This window comes from Ochotona curzoniae, unplaced genomic scaffold, assembly GCF_017591425.1.
Source record: "Ochotona curzoniae isolate NIBS_2020 unplaced genomic scaffold, NIBS_Ocur_1.0 scaffold_3223, whole genome shotgun sequence".
NCBI lineage: Eukaryota > Metazoa > Chordata > Mammalia > Lagomorpha > Ochotonidae > Ochotona > Ochotona curzoniae.
Window position 1 is genome coordinate 6,214,445 of NW_024467108.1, and position 15,789 is coordinate 6,230,233.

General features: G+C 51.6%; 1 protein-coding gene across 1 annotated transcript; it reads left to right on the forward strand.

Annotated features, from left to right (window-relative positions):
• The first annotated feature begins 12,805 nt into the window (after window positions 1-12,805).
• On the forward strand, window positions 12,806-13,934 carry B3GNT6 (UDP-GlcNAc:betaGal beta-1,3-N-acetylglucosaminyltransferase 6). Its single transcript, XM_040963926.1, is given in 2 exon segments — window positions 12,806-13,339; window positions 13,341-13,934. Coding segments are annotated over 2 exon segments (1,128 nt in total).
• Window positions 13,935-15,789: the final 1,855 nt, after the last annotated feature.

The window sequence follows — 15,789 nt, forward strand, 5'->3', positions numbered from 1 at the left end:
TAAAGATATGGTTTAAAGCAACAGGAAGGCAGGCAGAATATGTGGCAGAAAACTTCTGTGGCCTGCAAACCCTAAAATAAGTTTGCCTTTCTGTGGCTGTAGGAGTGCCTCCCCTACCACAGACCATATGCAAAGCAGCATTGCCCAGATGCCCTTCTTTGTGAAATGATTCGGGAGAGTGTCAGACCAAAACTATATGTCTCAGCTCTTTGTTGAATGAAATCATAGGATTTGTGTTTGATTCACATATTATTGTTCAACATCTGTTTTACTGGGTTGGCAGCAGCCTCCAGCATAATGCCTAAAACCTTTTCAGAAAATAAGAAAAGCTCATAATTTTGTTTTCCTGATAAATTCCATTCTACACTATAAAATCCAGAATTGCTAGTTGTATTCAGCTTTTGAGTTGACTTCCAGAAAGTTGAGATCTTTTTCCCATGTCTTAAAAACTATGCCACATGGTCATTATTCAAGACCTATAAGCTATTGTGATCCATGTATACTTTTCTTTAACTTTTTTAAAGGAACTGTTAAAAGCCCCTTCCACAATTAGCATTGGTTTCTTTCTGGCTCTTTTTAGAATTAAGTTATTTATACAAATGAATAAATGAATCGGTTTAAGAAACAGACTATTGGGTCCAGTATTGTGGTACAGCAAGCTGAGCTCCACTGCTTGTGATGTCAGTCTCCCAAATAGGCGCACAGTGTGAATCCCAGCTGCTCTGCTTCTGATGAGCTCTCTGCTAATGTACTCACTGAAGAGCTAGTGGAGCATGGAACTTCTTGGGCCCCTGCCACCTACACAGGTGGACAGGATGCAGTTCTTTGCTCCTGGCTTTGTCCTGGCCCAGACCTGGCTGTTGTAGCCATTTGGGGAGTGAACCAGCAGAGGGAAGATCCCCCTCTCTGACACTTTGCCTTTCAAATACAGAAATCTTTAAAACAATAATAAGAAGATGATTTACCAAAACTCTGTTTAGTATACTGATTGGGCATTGCTTACTATGGAGCATTTCTATGCTTTTAATGTTTCTAAGTGAACTGTGTGACCAACAGATAACCCATTTCAGCTAATATCACATTTACTAGGATCATATTTGTCTGCAAATGTTTATTCTACTAGAACTTATCTAATAAAAATATAAATAGTCCTGAGTCTTTACAAGGAACTCACCATTTATAGGTAATCTCTAATATTTACTGACTCATATTTTCTGTTTGATTTACTGCAGTCATTTTTCTAAAACATCATAGAATAATGTATTTTTTATCTAAACTGCTGAATATTTGAGTATTCATGACTGATTTTTAGGTTGAAGTACTAAGTGATAGTGTTTTGAATGAGACTTCTGGTAATGTTTAACCCCTGGTTTACCCTTGTTAAACCCCTTGTTTAAATGTGGGGCCACCTTTCAGGAGTGCACAGCTTCTCACTGTCTGTGGGCACCGTTGAAGGAGGAAATTGCGCAGGGCTAAAACCCAGCCTGCATTCAGCCTGCCAGGTAGGTGGGGCTGCATCTCAGAGGACAAGCCTTTCTCTGATTCGTTCAAGGAAGCTGTTTAGGTCATGGCAAGGCCGTACAAAGGAAGGATGTTCAGTGATTACGTTGGGCTTGTCATTACATTCCTAACATATGCTGTGGGGCCTTTCTACTCCACACCTGAGTGAGTTACAAGGCTAAAATTAAAATTTTTTCAATTGAATTTTTTGTTTTGAAAGAAGAGTTACAAGAAGAAGAGACAGAGAAATCCTCTATCCACTGGTTCACTCCCCACATGGCTGCAGTAGCCAGAGCTGGGCTGGTCAGGAGCTTCCTCCAGTTTCCCATGTGGGCACAGGAACCCAACATATGGGCCATCCTCCCCTGCTTTTCCAAGGAACACTGTCACAGAGGTGGATTGGAAGCAGAGCATCCAGGACTTGAACTGGTGCTAGCATCACAGGTGGAGGCTCAGCCTACTACTCCACAGTGCTGGCCCCAAACCACACCTTTCAAATATTAACTTTCTTAGTTAAGCCTCCTCCTGGAATAGGCAATTAAGTCACTGCTGACCATATGGTTGATTCTTCAACTAGTTCCTCCTCTGTGTATTAGGGAGAGGCAGCCTTCCCTAGGTCTACAGTTGGGTGTGAACAGGAAAGATGTGAACCAGGAGCCCTTGCTGACAGCACGAAGAAGTGAACCACAGCACAGTTTCACCTGACTTTGTGAAGGGAATGAACAAAAAGAAACGGGGATTACTTTTAATTCCACTTCTGAATAGTATACACCTTTTTTTTTTTTTTGCTTTTCTATTTGTAATATTGTTCACATAGTTGAGAGGAATGCACGCCCATGTGCCTCCAATTAGGGTGGGGTGGGTCACGTATGGAGGAAGGTGGGTGGGACAGATGTTTCAGTTTTTGTTTTCTCCTCTGCAGGGGAGGAGAGGAAGGGACCACTCCTTCCTATCACGCTACATCAACACCCAGGAATGGGGGACAGTCATTTGATGACACTTTAGACACCCCAACAGGAAGAAGAGTGTTCCACAGGTGTCACTTGTGTGGTTTTGATAGTTCTAAGAAGTTATTGGTTTCATTGCTCCAGGGTTGAGAAAATCCAAGGTCTATTGGTTGACAAAAGCTACACTAGTGCACCCACAGATCCAGGAATGTGTTGCAAAGATCGGCCAGAAGAATTGTCCAGCCTGTCCTGCTTTTCCATCCTCTGGCAAGCCAGCAGATGTCCACTGCTGACCCAGAGAACTGGCTGTCATTTTCTCCATGTGCATCTGGGCATGTTATCCACTGCACAAAAATCATCAACTGAGGAAGCCCAGCCCCTATATGTGCATTCCAAGGTCTTTCCACATATATCACATATATTGTGATGTTCTCTGTGGCCAGGATCTGAGCCCAGACATCTAGTTGGTGAGTCTCCCAAGAAACCTTGCCTCAAATTTGATTCTTGTGTGCAACAGCTAGCGCAGGGTCAGATTTGGTCTGTCACTTGCACCAACAAGTGCGTCTACCAGAGTGGATGCAAGCTGCCTGGTCAGTTCTGCCCCAGTCCCATACCTCACATGAACCAACAGGTACTGTAGCCTAGCCGAGCCCAACTGGCCACAGACCCAGTCCTCATGCATACCAGTGGGTACTGCGGGCTAGTCAGGGAAACCCCCAGTAACCCACCAGGCTTGCCCCCAGCCTCAGTTTTTATACATGTTAGCCTCTGCTGTGGCCTAGTCTGGCTCAGCTCACATCCCATCTGGCTCTTATACACACCCATGAGTGTTGCAGCTTAGCTCAGCCCAACTCACTCCTACGTTCAGCCTGACATGACTTGCACCCATTGCTAGCACTTGCCAGCTGGTGCAGCAGCCTGGCCCAGCCTGGCCAGCCCCCAGTCCTAGCTTTCACACCTGTGGAAGCAGCAGCCCAGCAGGGAAGACACAAAGGTTCCTTTGTTAGGCCCACTCCCAGCCCTGGGCCTTGTGCATGCTAGCAGGTATTGCAGCCCAGTCTGAGATGACCTGCCCTGCCCTCAAACCTGGCTCACACGGATGCCAGTGTGTGCTGTATCCCAACCTAATCTGGCCTGCTCCCAGCCCAGCTCTTGAGCTCATCAGTGGGAGCTATACCTAGCAGGGGAGTTCCTCAAGTTCCCCTACCAGGCCCACACCCAGCAATGGATCTCATGTGTCTGGTGGGTGCTGCTGCCCAGACTAACATGGCCAGTCCCCAGTCCTGACACACACTGGCAGGCACTGTGGCCTAGCCCTACCCATTCCAGCTCTCATTGATGAGTGCCACAGCCTAGCCCAGCCTGTCCCATACCCATGCTGGCTGTTATGAGTGCTAGCAGTGCTGGAGCCTAGCCTAGTCTGGCCTGCCCCCAAACTCAGTTCACATGCATGTCAGTGAGTGTTGCAGCTTTGTCTGCCTGGTCCACCCCAGCCACAGCTCTCACACTCACCAATGGGCACTGCAGCCCAGCAGAGGAGTCCCCAAGGTCCCCTATCAGGTCTGTTCCCAGTCTCTGGTCTTACACATACTGGAAGGTACTTCAACCTACCCTTGCATGCATGACTCTCCTGTAGTCTCAGCTCTTACTTATAGGTGTTGCAGCCTAGCCCAGTCCGTCACAGGCCATACCCTGTCTTGGATCTTCTGCATGCCAGCATGTGCTGTGGCCTGGCTCACAGCCTATCCCCAGACCTGGCCGCACAAATGCTGACAAGTGCTGTGGCCTTGCCAGGCCTGGCCCTGCCCTAGCCCAGCTCTTGTGCTCCCCAGCAGGAGCTGCTGCCTAGTAGGGGAGTTCCCCAAGTTTCCCTACAAGGATGCTCCCAGCCCCAGCTCCTGCAAGTGTCTGGTGGGCTCCTGTCAAATGAATTCTGTGGTCCAGCCTGGTTCAGCTTGCCATTACCCCCCCCCAAGAGTTCTATAAACTGTCAGGTAATGCAGTCCCACAGAGGTGAACCCACAAGTTCCCTGAAGAATATGCCTCCAGACCCCATTCTCTATGTTCTGATGGGTGCTACAGCTCAGCCTCAGGGGACCCACCCCATGCTCCAATACTCACTGGTGGCTGCTGCAGCCTAGCATAGCCAGGCATGCTCCCAACCCCAGCTTTTGCAATGGGCCAGCAGGTGGTGGGTGATTCTATTTAGCCCAGCCCAGCTTTCCCACCTGGACAGGTACCTTGGCCTGACCCAGACATATCCTCCAGTTTCCCCTCTCTAAGCCACTCTGTCTCAGCTCCCCCACCTACCTGTGAATAAAAAGGCCCACTCTGTGGAAGTCTCCAGAAGTCATTCCTTCCCTGTCAAACATGCCCTCAGCTGCTCCCACTCCAACATATCCCTAAACCCCTTTCACCAGGCAGCCCTCTTGCCTGAAGGCTAGGGTGACATGTCCTGGCCCAGCATTTCCTGCCTTCCCCATATACCTTTAAGAAAAGAGCAAGTATGCTGATACAGTGGTATAATAAATACAAATTTGGCGTTAACCAGGCCTAGGATGCCTGCCAACTGCTGACTGCTTTTCTCCCAACAGTGTAACACTTGCTGAGGTGCAAGGCCAACAGCTGGTGAAGTCTGCACCTTTCTAAACTTTCTCTCTCTCCCACTCTTTCTTTCACACACATACGCACACACCACATTACAGATAGTGGTAGCTAGCAAATCAACTAGGAATGATTTGGGAAGAAGTTTGGGGGTTAACATGCAGAAAGTGTGGGTCTCCTGAGTTTGTGTGCGACATCCTGGTCCAACTCTAAAGGACAAGAAAGGTGGATCTGGGACTGAACTCCAATCTCCCCAGAGGTCAGGCTGAAAGTATCAATTTAAAAACTGACCATACATAATAGAAGGTTTGGAAGTGGAGGAGAGCATGGAGGATAAGATTCTCAGACAAACCTAGAAGCCAAACTATGAATTACATGGAGAACTTTTGAAGGACAAGGTTACTTCAAACCAAAAGGAATCCCAGGGACTTGGAAAGGAAGTCTTCGATGTGGGCCTGACTACTAGATCCCCAGGTCTGTAGCAGAGGTAGCCAGGCAGCCTGATGGGTAAGGGCAGTAACACCAACAACACACTGTTGGGGCAGCAGATGGGGGGAAGCTCAATGGCATGGGTACAATTTCCTATCAGAGACAACGTGTCATTGTTGGGTGTCTGAAGACCTAGGTTAGGTCCTGGTCCTCCACTGAAGCTGTGTGATTATGGCCAAGCCACTTAACTTTAAATGTTGAATCCTACCTCTGTAAAATGTAACATTGTTTTAGAGTTAGCACCATAAGGTAGCATGAATGTAAATTTCAACAGGTTCCTTCCCTCTGCAAGAGTGGCAGGCCTGGGCCTTCCAGGGGCACGTCAAAGTTTCTGGACAAAGGGGAGGAGGAGGCAGTCGCTCTTGCTCATCTCTCACCAAAAACAAGAAACTGTCCAACTTCTCTTCCTGGTCATCACATGCCAGCTTTTTGTTTGTCTTAGAAGCATGAACAAGTTGCCTTGCTTTATTCAACCTTCCTTTGTCCAAATTACAGTGTAGCAGAATAGGAGCTTTTTACATCACCCACCATAAAATGGGGCTGCAAGGGAGCTGGGATTCTGCAGCTGAACAGCACACATCCTGCTGAAGCCATGCCCCCTCTGCCCAGCTCACTGACTCCTAGGGCTTAGCCTTAGGACACTCCTAGAGAAGGCCCAGCTGACTGCTAAAGTCTTCATTTGACTGCTTAATTTCACCTCCATCTCACTTTCCCCCATTTCAGGTCTTCCCCCCAAAGACGTTTCTGCTCAAGAGAAAAAGATGAGATGGGATTTTGGTGGTTGTATTGGGGTAAGGTTGTGGGGAAGGATGAGAGGGGGCCTAAAGAAAATCAATTTCTAAAATGCAGTCACTCCATCAGCCTTGAGACGCCTGCCTGTGCCAGGCCCTGACTCTGAGAGGCGAGTGGGCTCCCAGTCTGGGGAGGGCCAAGCTTGTCTTGCCCTGGCTGCTCTCCAGCCCCTCCCAGTCCTTGTATCACCTCCATGGACATGGCAGGAAGTCTTTTGGATTCCCTGGTTCTCCAGGTGCCGTTGCCTAGCCCCATTGAGGCCTCTGTCTGTACCTGCCCTCCTTTCCCACACGCTTCTCCCTCTTCCTCACTCCTGCAAGGCCCCCTAGGCCAGTAAAACACACAAGGAGCCTGAGGAATGAACATCCTCACAGAATATCCAATACATCACCTAGCTATGTGGATGCCTGTCCCTGCCAGTCTGACCTGGGCCTCACTCTCTCCTCTGGACCATGAACCACTTCCCTCTGGGTCCCCTCCATGCAGTCTTGTTCTCCCCAGCACACAAACCAGCATGCGGGCTGTTATAATGAGCCCTTGAAATTAGAATCTTGGAAAAACTTTTAAGTTAAAACTTCAGGTATGGTATGCCAGGCCCATTTCTCAGAGTACCCTAACCCATCTTGGAACCATCACTCCCATTAGTTACTGCTCCTCACACCCAACCTTGCATGCTGCCCAGACACATGCTTCTTCCCACTCAGAGCTTGCACATCTCCTTGCCTGCTGGGAAGCTCCTTATTACCTTCAAAACTCTTGAGACAGGTCAAGAATGGCTACAAGTTTTTGGAACTCCTTCCTACCTCTTGCATCTGGGGTAGTCATACAAGGTTTCAGGCAACAAAATGTGGTGGAAGTGAATCAGAGCGAGTGTAGAAACCAGATCTCCTCCAAAGTCACATTGAAATCGGACATGGTCATGGCACAAGACGGCCAGGAGGAAAGCAGGTGGGAGAAAGGAGGCCTGATCCCAGCCAAGCCCAGACCCAGCTTTCCATTGGCAGAACATGGCCACGAGCCCACCCAGGTGAGTGCAGCACAAGACCCTCCTGTCAATCTACAGAATCCTAAGATGCAACCATTGGTGTTCATTTTAGGCCACCAAGCGAAGGGAAGATTTACAGCAAGAGCCACCTGATAAAATGTGGTTCTTTGCTTGAGAGTACTTTTTTTTAATTTTTAAGTTTTTGCAAAGCAGAAAGAGACAGAATCAGAGATCTCCCAGATGCCCAGCCAGTAATTTGATCTGTGCCTCCCACGTGATTGGCAGAGACTCAAATATATGAGCCACCAACTGATGCTTCTCGGGATTCTGGCTCTGAGGTGCAGGGGCTGGGTCTCCAGGCACACAGACAGGGAATACAGATGGCCCACACAGCAGCTTACCTGGCACCAAATGACAGCCCCTATCACACAGTTCTGAAGCCTTCCCTCACGCACACACATTTCCTGCCCCAAGCCTGTGCTTGGTACACATCACGTCATTTTACAACATCGTCAGATCTGGCTCACCTCTTCCAATAAATGACTAATTCTATAAGGACCAGGTCTTAGCTGATTCATGGCAATATATCCATGCCTTGTGGTTTGATAAGGCTTGAAGACCTTACCTTCTGCCAAATTCACATCCACAGGTGTCACTCCCATGTTTAAAAGCCCTGCTGTTGTTAGAGTCCGGGCCAGAGCTACCCCCCTCCGGGACATTATGGTGCGAGCCAGTCAACCCCCAGAAAACAACAAAGAGCCTCGCTGGTAATGCAAAAAGCAAACAGTTTATTGTGCCAGCATGCTGGGGTCAGATCACACTTGGGGCGCACAGGCCAGCCAAGCGGATTGGACCCCGAATTAACATAAGGCTGGAGATTATATACCCTGTTTTGGCTGTAACATATATCAAAGTCAACTCAAAAGTAACAAATTTAGACTTATGGTGCAAGCAGTCTATTCCGTTCTCACACTCATTATTTATGCTCCCACACTTATTGTTTACGGCTCATCCCATCCTGGCACCCTTATCTTTATGGCTCCTCCAGTCCCTGGGACCAGGGAACTGTGCCCCTACCTTCCTGCACCCGGGTTAGTTGATAGATAAGGTTACAGAGGACCAAAGGACAGATTTATTGCTAACGTGTTTTCCCACAGTTCAGGCACCTCCTGACCTAGCAAAGCAGCGGCTCATTGCCACAAAGGACCTAATATCGCCTAACGCTAATATTCTAACATTCTAACATACTAACATTATACCAACACTCTAACACTCTGTTTTACATGCAGCTTACCCTGCTCTGTTTTATGTGCAGCTTACCAAACAAAGAAACATGTGCTGTGTGCCCAGAACACCCTGCTGATCCCTGCCCTGCAGCTGCTTTCCAGCCCGCAGCACAGGCTGACCCTGCAGCATCTCATTGGAGACCCATCTGCCTTCCTAAAGGGCACAGGGTAGCTGGTGGGTGGAGCGGTCAAGAGGCTCCTAGGAGAAATGTTTGGGTGTAATCCCGAAGAGTGAGCCGGCAGGAAGCCTGCAGCTCCCCTCCCCTCAGCACCCTACCCCCAAGGAGGTGGAGGAGGAGGAGGAGTGATATTATGGATTGGTCAAATGCAAGAACACTGGAGCTGGGGGTGGGGACTTCAGAGTAAAAATCCAGGGGGTTAAAGGTTGGTTCCAATCTGGGGCGGCTCCTGTCAACCTCTTCCCTCTCAGACACGCAAGGTAAGACAGGGGCTTGGGCTTCCCCCTCCTGGGAGGGAGGTGCCTTTATCCCCTCCCCTTCAAGCACCTGAGATCCAGATGGAGGCACAGAGGAAAGGGAGCAGGATACTAGCTCCTGTCCAGGGCAGCCCCCGGGGCGGGAGCCGCCCTCTGGGGTCTGGGACTGAAGCCCTCACAGGTAAGAAGGCTCTTGTGCCATCTTCTGTGCACATCCCACTCCCCGGGAATACCCTGGGGATGTAGGCGGCCATCAGGGGACCCAGGACCAGCCAGCCAGGCATCAAACCAGGAAAGGAGCAAAAAGAGAAAAGAAGGGGACATTCTAAGCAGACTAAGACCAGCGAGCAGTGTGGGGCAGTGAGCGTCCTGGGCAGTGAGCACCCTGGGCTGCGGCTGTGGCAGGAGGGGTACACAGATGCTTGTGTTCTGCCAGGTGGGCTGAGAAGCCGGACTCACCCACACAGTCCGCTCCACAAAAGTCCTGAGGGTCTGGGACTGGGACACTAAGGTGCGAGATCTGGGGCTCCTAGAGGGGTACTCTGAGGAAGAGCGGATCCAGCACAGAGCTGGGGATGAGACCCAGAGCTGCCCAGCTGGCACAGCAGCCAGAAACAGTCAAGCCTCAAGAAAAGGGCCTGGCCCCACATGCCTTTTCTGAAAGTTGCCTGGAGCAGTTTTATCAAGGTAAAAAAAAAAATGCAAGTTTCCTTGACTTATGAAGGCAAAGATCATTTTTTTCTCCCTTCTAGAAATGGTTTGCGGGGGCAGGAGAAGGGAAGAGGGGGAAGAAGGCTTTAACTTGGTGCACTGGTGCTCACGGCATTCTCTTCCTATTCTCCTGAGTGTTAACTTCCTCATCTCAATGAAACTTAGGGGGTTTACTTCCTCATGAATGGAGCTAGACTCAAACCCAGTAACTCAGAGCCTGAATCCTATGTTCTTATTCTTTCTTTCATTGGAAAACCCAAAGTACTGCCTGCCCCAAATGAGCCAGGCATGGGACTGTGCCCCAGGTAGAGCAATAGAGAAAGGAGCCCTGTTCCCCAACTTCCACTCCTCCCAGGACACCACACCCCAAAACACAGCATGTGAAAAGAAAGCGAAATTTATCTAATCTTTCTAGCAGGTACGCAGTGATGGCACTGGTTTCTGCAAGGTTCTCCCACTTGTTTTGTTTGTTAGCAAGGCACAGACAGATATTTGAACCTTGGCCTGCTGTCTCCCGGGTGTGCATTAGCAGGAAGCTGAAGGCAGGAGCTGGGCCCCGACTCATACCTACATACCCAGATCTGGGATGCAGATGTCCCAAGTGGCATCTTAACACCCACCCTGCTGCCTGCCTTTTTCTTGTCTTCTCACCAGCAACAACCATCTCTCAGGTCAAGGATCCCCTGCATTTGTGGTTCATGTTCCTAATGCCTCCTTTGTGCCCAGCCTGTCCCTGGATGGTACCACACAGCACTAGAGGAAAGTTCATTAAAATTAACACTTTCTGGGCATAAGCTGCTCCATCTAGAAAGGCTTATGGAGCACAGAAGCAAGAAATGCAGCCATCCAGCAACCATGTAGTAGCACCCTGATCATCATCATATCAAAGCTTACAATGTGAAATTCTTTTTATAACCATTAGCATTTAGTTTTCAGAGTAACCCCTAAGAGGTGTGTATAAAAGAGCTTAAATCAACTTGCTCAAGAGGTGGAAACAACCTGGGCACCCAGCATTTCCTACCACCACTGCAGGGCCCTGGGAAGAGGACGGTGGCCAACCCGGAGCAAACCCCTGTGCCCCGAGGACTGTCCATCACAGACAACTGTTCCCGTTGAGTCCCAAGAAAGCTTCCCCAAGACTATGCCTTTTCAAGTGGCCCCAGGGGGTGAATAGACAAAGAGTGGATGTTGAATTCAACAGTTAGGGCACCACTTAGGCCACGTGCATCCTACCTGAGTGCCGGATTCAGATTCCGGCTCCTCCACTTTCAATGCAGTTTTCTGCTATGTACCTCCTGGGAAGCTGAGACTGGCTGATAGATATTGAGAAGTGAGTGAGCCAATGGGAGAGTTCTCTATCACTCTTTCTCTGTGTCTTGCTGCTTTTCAAATAAAGTGAAAAATTTAAAAATAATTTTAACAGATTTGTGGAACACAGAATTTGAAGTTTGGCTTTTTTTTTGTTTGTTTGTTTAAGAGGAAGAAGGATGTTTCTGCAAGCAGAGGAATACGCAGTGGAAAGTTCCAGGCTAGGACGAACTCTGGCAGCGCAGGGCTGTAACCTGGCGGATGGCCAGCTGGGTTGGTCACACGATGTTGCATTGCAATTCACACAGTCCAGAGCCTTCTACCAGAAGGCCGGTCTGAGAGCAGCATGGCAGGCAGCTGCTTCATTTGCTCAGTCTGCTGCTAAAGGGGATGACATATCTGCTAGACAGAACTGGCCAATCTGGGGCAGGCATGTGACACAACGCTGAACCTCAGGACACTGGCATCCTATGCCAGCATGCCCATCTGGGTCTCAGCTGTCTCCTCCCAATCCAGTTCCCTCTTCCTGTGCCTGGGAAGGCAGCAGAAGATGGTCTGACGAGTAGGATCCTTGCCACTCACGTAGGAGACCCAAACAGAGTTCTTGGCTCCAGCCTTTAGCCTTGTCCAATGCTGGCTGTCTTGCACACATCTGGGGGAGTGAATGAGCAGAGGGAAGATGTGTGTGCACAAGTGTGTGTGTGAGAGAGAGAGAGAGATGAATCAAATAAATATGAAAAAAAAAAAAGATCATTCTAAAATCTCAGGTTGCCGAAAGAGAACAAAAGGAAACCAAGGTGGGGTCAGGAAGGAGAACAAAGGGCAGGGGCCCCTTCATGCTGCTTCCTGGTCAGTTGATAAAGGCCTGGTTGGCTGGAGACATAGGCACATCATAAACCTATCCTCTGATCATGGTGACCAGGGGAGGCCCAGATTACTTTACACCTCAGCATGCTTCTGCAAGAGCTATTTCTGGGATCCTCAAAAAAAAAAAATTTATCTGAAAAGTTAAAGATAAGTCAGCTTCGGTAGTCAGAAATTACAGTTTGGTTAAGCAAAAGAGAGGATGCCAGGTCGTGGGTGTCACCTGCTAGTGGGCCATAGGACTGGCACACGCCAGTCCCACAGGGCAGGTGCTGACCCTTAAACCTAGCTGAGAACATGCAGCGGTCTCAACTGATGCGCTGTGAGGTGCAGTTTTAAGTGCTGAGGTCAGGATTCTAAGGGGTCACAGCCATACTCCGGCCTTGTACTTGCATCACAGGGCAACCTGGAAAGGATCCGGGTTGACCAGGGATGGGGAAGAGGGAATAAACAGGAGGACGTGATGCTGGGTCAACAGAAGAGGAGTGGATCCAGCTAAGGTGGGTGGCAGAAAGGGGCACGGGGCTTCCAGAGGTGTATCTGATAGATGTTGGTACCAGGGTGGGGGTTGGGGGTCCTGGACCCACAAGCAGTTGGAGACTGAGGCTTTGCACATGCTAAGCCTGCCCATCCTGGGTACCAAGGCGTAGGGAACGGCAGGAGGCAGCGAGACACTCAGACCTGAAGGGTAGAGGGTTGCTTCCAGACTCCAGAAGACCTGGGATACTTCGGCGACTGCTCCCATTTTCTGTCTTGTCTTACCTCAGGACAGCAGAGTCGAGAAGGTGCTGGGGCTAGAGCTAGGACAGACTTGAAGGGGCAAGGGTGGTCACGAAGGTCAAAGACAACACCAAGCTTACCGGGGACTCGGTTTCCTCTGCAGATGGCTTTGCTCTGCCGCAGGTACAGCACGTTCCAGATGCTGGCCTGCTTTCTGCTCGGTTTGGGGTTCCTGGCGCTGCATCTATCGCTCCAGCAAGCCTCGAGGACCCAGCCAGAGGACCCCATAGACGGCACTCCTGCCACTGCTGTGCAGCCGCAGGTGACCCACAAGGAGCCCCCGTGCGTGGCCAACGCCTCTGCAAACACCGGCGCCGACTTCCAGCAGCTGCCGGAACGGATCCAAGACTTCATGCTCTACCGACACTGCCGCTACTTCTCATTGCTGTGGGACGCACCGTCCAAGTGCACTGGCCGCCGGGGCGTCTTCTTGCTGCTGGCCGTCAAGTCGTCGCCCGCCAACTACGAGCGACGCGAGCTCATCCGGCGCACGTGGGGGCAGGAGCGCAGCTACGGAGGTCGGCAGGTGCGCCGCCTCTTCCTGCTGGGCACGCCGCCGCCCGAGGCCGGGGAGAGCGCAGCTCAGCTAGCAGAGCTGGTGGCGCTGGAGGCGCAGGAGCACGGCGACCTGCTGCAGTTGGAACTTCACCGACACCTTCCTGAACCTCACGCTCAAGCACGTGCGCCTACTCGACTGGCTGGAGGAGCGCTGCACACAGGCACAATTCGTGCTCAGCGGCGACGACGACGTCTTTGTGCACACAGCCAACGTGCTCCGCTTCCTGGAGTCACAGGCGCCCGACCGCCACCTCTTCATCGGGCAGCTAATGGACGGCTCCGTGCCCATCCGCGACAGCAGGAGCAAATACTTTGTGCCCCCGCAGCTCTTTGCAGAGCCTGCCTACCCGGTGTATTGCAGCGGCGGCGGCTTCCTGCTGTCCAGGCATACTGCCCAGGCCCTGCGTGCCGCCGCCCGTGACACCCCACTCATCCCCATTGATGATGCCTACATGGGCATGTGCCTGCAGCGCGCCGGCTTGGCCCCCAGTGGCCACAATGGCATCCGCCCCTTTGGCGTGCAGCTGCCTGGCTCCCACCATCCCTCCTTTGACCCCTGCTTTTACCGCGAGCTGTTGATCGTGCACCGCTTCGCGCCCTACCAAATGCTGCTCATGTGGAAGGCGCTTCACAGCTCAGCGCTGAGCTGCAGCCGCGGACACCAGCTGTCCTGAAGCCACGGGGGGCTGCGCTGGGCCCCCAGCTTGCCTGCCTCCATACCGGGGAGGGAGTTTTCCCGTGCTGAGAGCATGCCTGACCTGCACTCTGTGATTTGGACTCTTGGCATGGGCATCTGAACCTCGGGTGCACGTTGAATGACTTCGGGGACAGGGAGACAGGGCGGAAAATACCTCCGCCCTGGCCCTGTCTTCAGAGTCTCTGACGTTATTGGCCCCGGGGTGGCCCCAGACAGGTAGGTGGCTTTTATTTAAGTTCCTTGGAGATTCTAATGCGTTGCTAGATTTAGGCACCACGAAGCTAGGAGAGCTCGTTCATTCTTGCAGCCCAGCTCCAGGGCTCCTGCCACGGGCCTTCCTGGCACCTGACTCCCAAGCTCACTGATCATAGGCAATCGAGCAAGAAAAGTATAGTGCCTGGGATCCGTGTCACCTGCCAAGTGCTATTCCCATCCTTGCCTTCTCCCAGGGGAACCCAAGACCCCCTCAGGGCAATAACCCTCCAGGGAACCTACGGCCACCACCAGGTAGCATGCCCACTGTGGTCACCTGCACACTCACCCTGACCAGAGCTAGCTACCTGTGCCCACCAACACTCACTCGTGAAGGGCTGAGACTGGCTCCTCGCCAGGACCTCAAGGCCACTCAGCCTGGGAGAGCCAAGGTGGGTGTGGGAAGTTGTAGGGGGTGTGGCAGAGTCCACGGGATGCTAGGGAGGGAGGGCAGTGTGTGGAATGTGTTGGGAGCTGGGGTCATGTGATGAGTGGCTGTGTAAGACAAGGGTTAGGGAGTGTGCAGGTGGGGCTGGAGCCCAAGTGCAGGACCAGGATTGGCAGGCTGGGAGGGCCATAACTGGGGCCTGCAGGGCCAGTGTGGGCCTGACCCCCAGCAGCCACCAGTCACCATGGCCCAAGTAGAAGTCCAGGAAACAGCAAAAGAGCAAAGCAGCAGTCCCAACTGTGTCACGTGGATATGAGAAACTGAGCCTGGACAGGAAGTTAGGAGACTGACCAAGTGCCCTCCTCGCCTGCCTCTTGGCAAAGCTCAGACTGCATAGCCCAGCACTCATGCCCCAGCTGCTGCTCGCCTCCCGTTGTCCTTCTGTGGGACTCTGGCCAGGCAAGGTCAGGCTCTCTGCCTTCGGGCTCTCACTCCAAGATCAGCCACCAGCACCGTCCGCATCTCCTGTAGCAGGGAGGCTGCTAGCCGGCCACCACATCCCTGCCCCGCCTGTCTTTGCCAACATCTCCCCACAGATAGGGGTGCCCGCCAGCAGATGGGGAGCACACTCCGGTCCCCTCTCCCCTAGTCACCAGTGTCACTCCCAGACCATGACACCCATAAATCTCCCATCACGGCTTGCCAAATGGTGCTCTGGTGGGCAGACACCCCCAGAATGTACCCATGGCATAAGGTGAGGCAGGAAACCAAGAGGCTTACAGAGTACCACCCCCCCCCACACACACACACACACACAGCTGTGCTGCCCTGAGCACCGGGGCTGGGATATTCAGCTCAGCCTTCCCTGGGAGTTTGCCCACACTCTGTGTCCACAGCCTTGGCCTCCTGGTGCTTGGTCAGACCCAACACCGCCAGGGACTAGATGGCCGATGAGCAAGACTCTTTATAACAGGCGGCTGGAAGTCCACGGTCACTCAGTATCTGCTATGGGCTGCTCCTTTTTGCCTCCAGTGTCCTCCTGTGGTGGAAGGGGGCGGAGCGGGGGCTGCTTTCATAAGGGCTCGAATGTTGTGTGCCCTCCACCTAGCTCCCCTAAAGGGTGTGGGTTCCACACACAAGCCGTGGGGGAACATAAATGTCTAGATTATCACACTGAATAACCCAGTGTGTA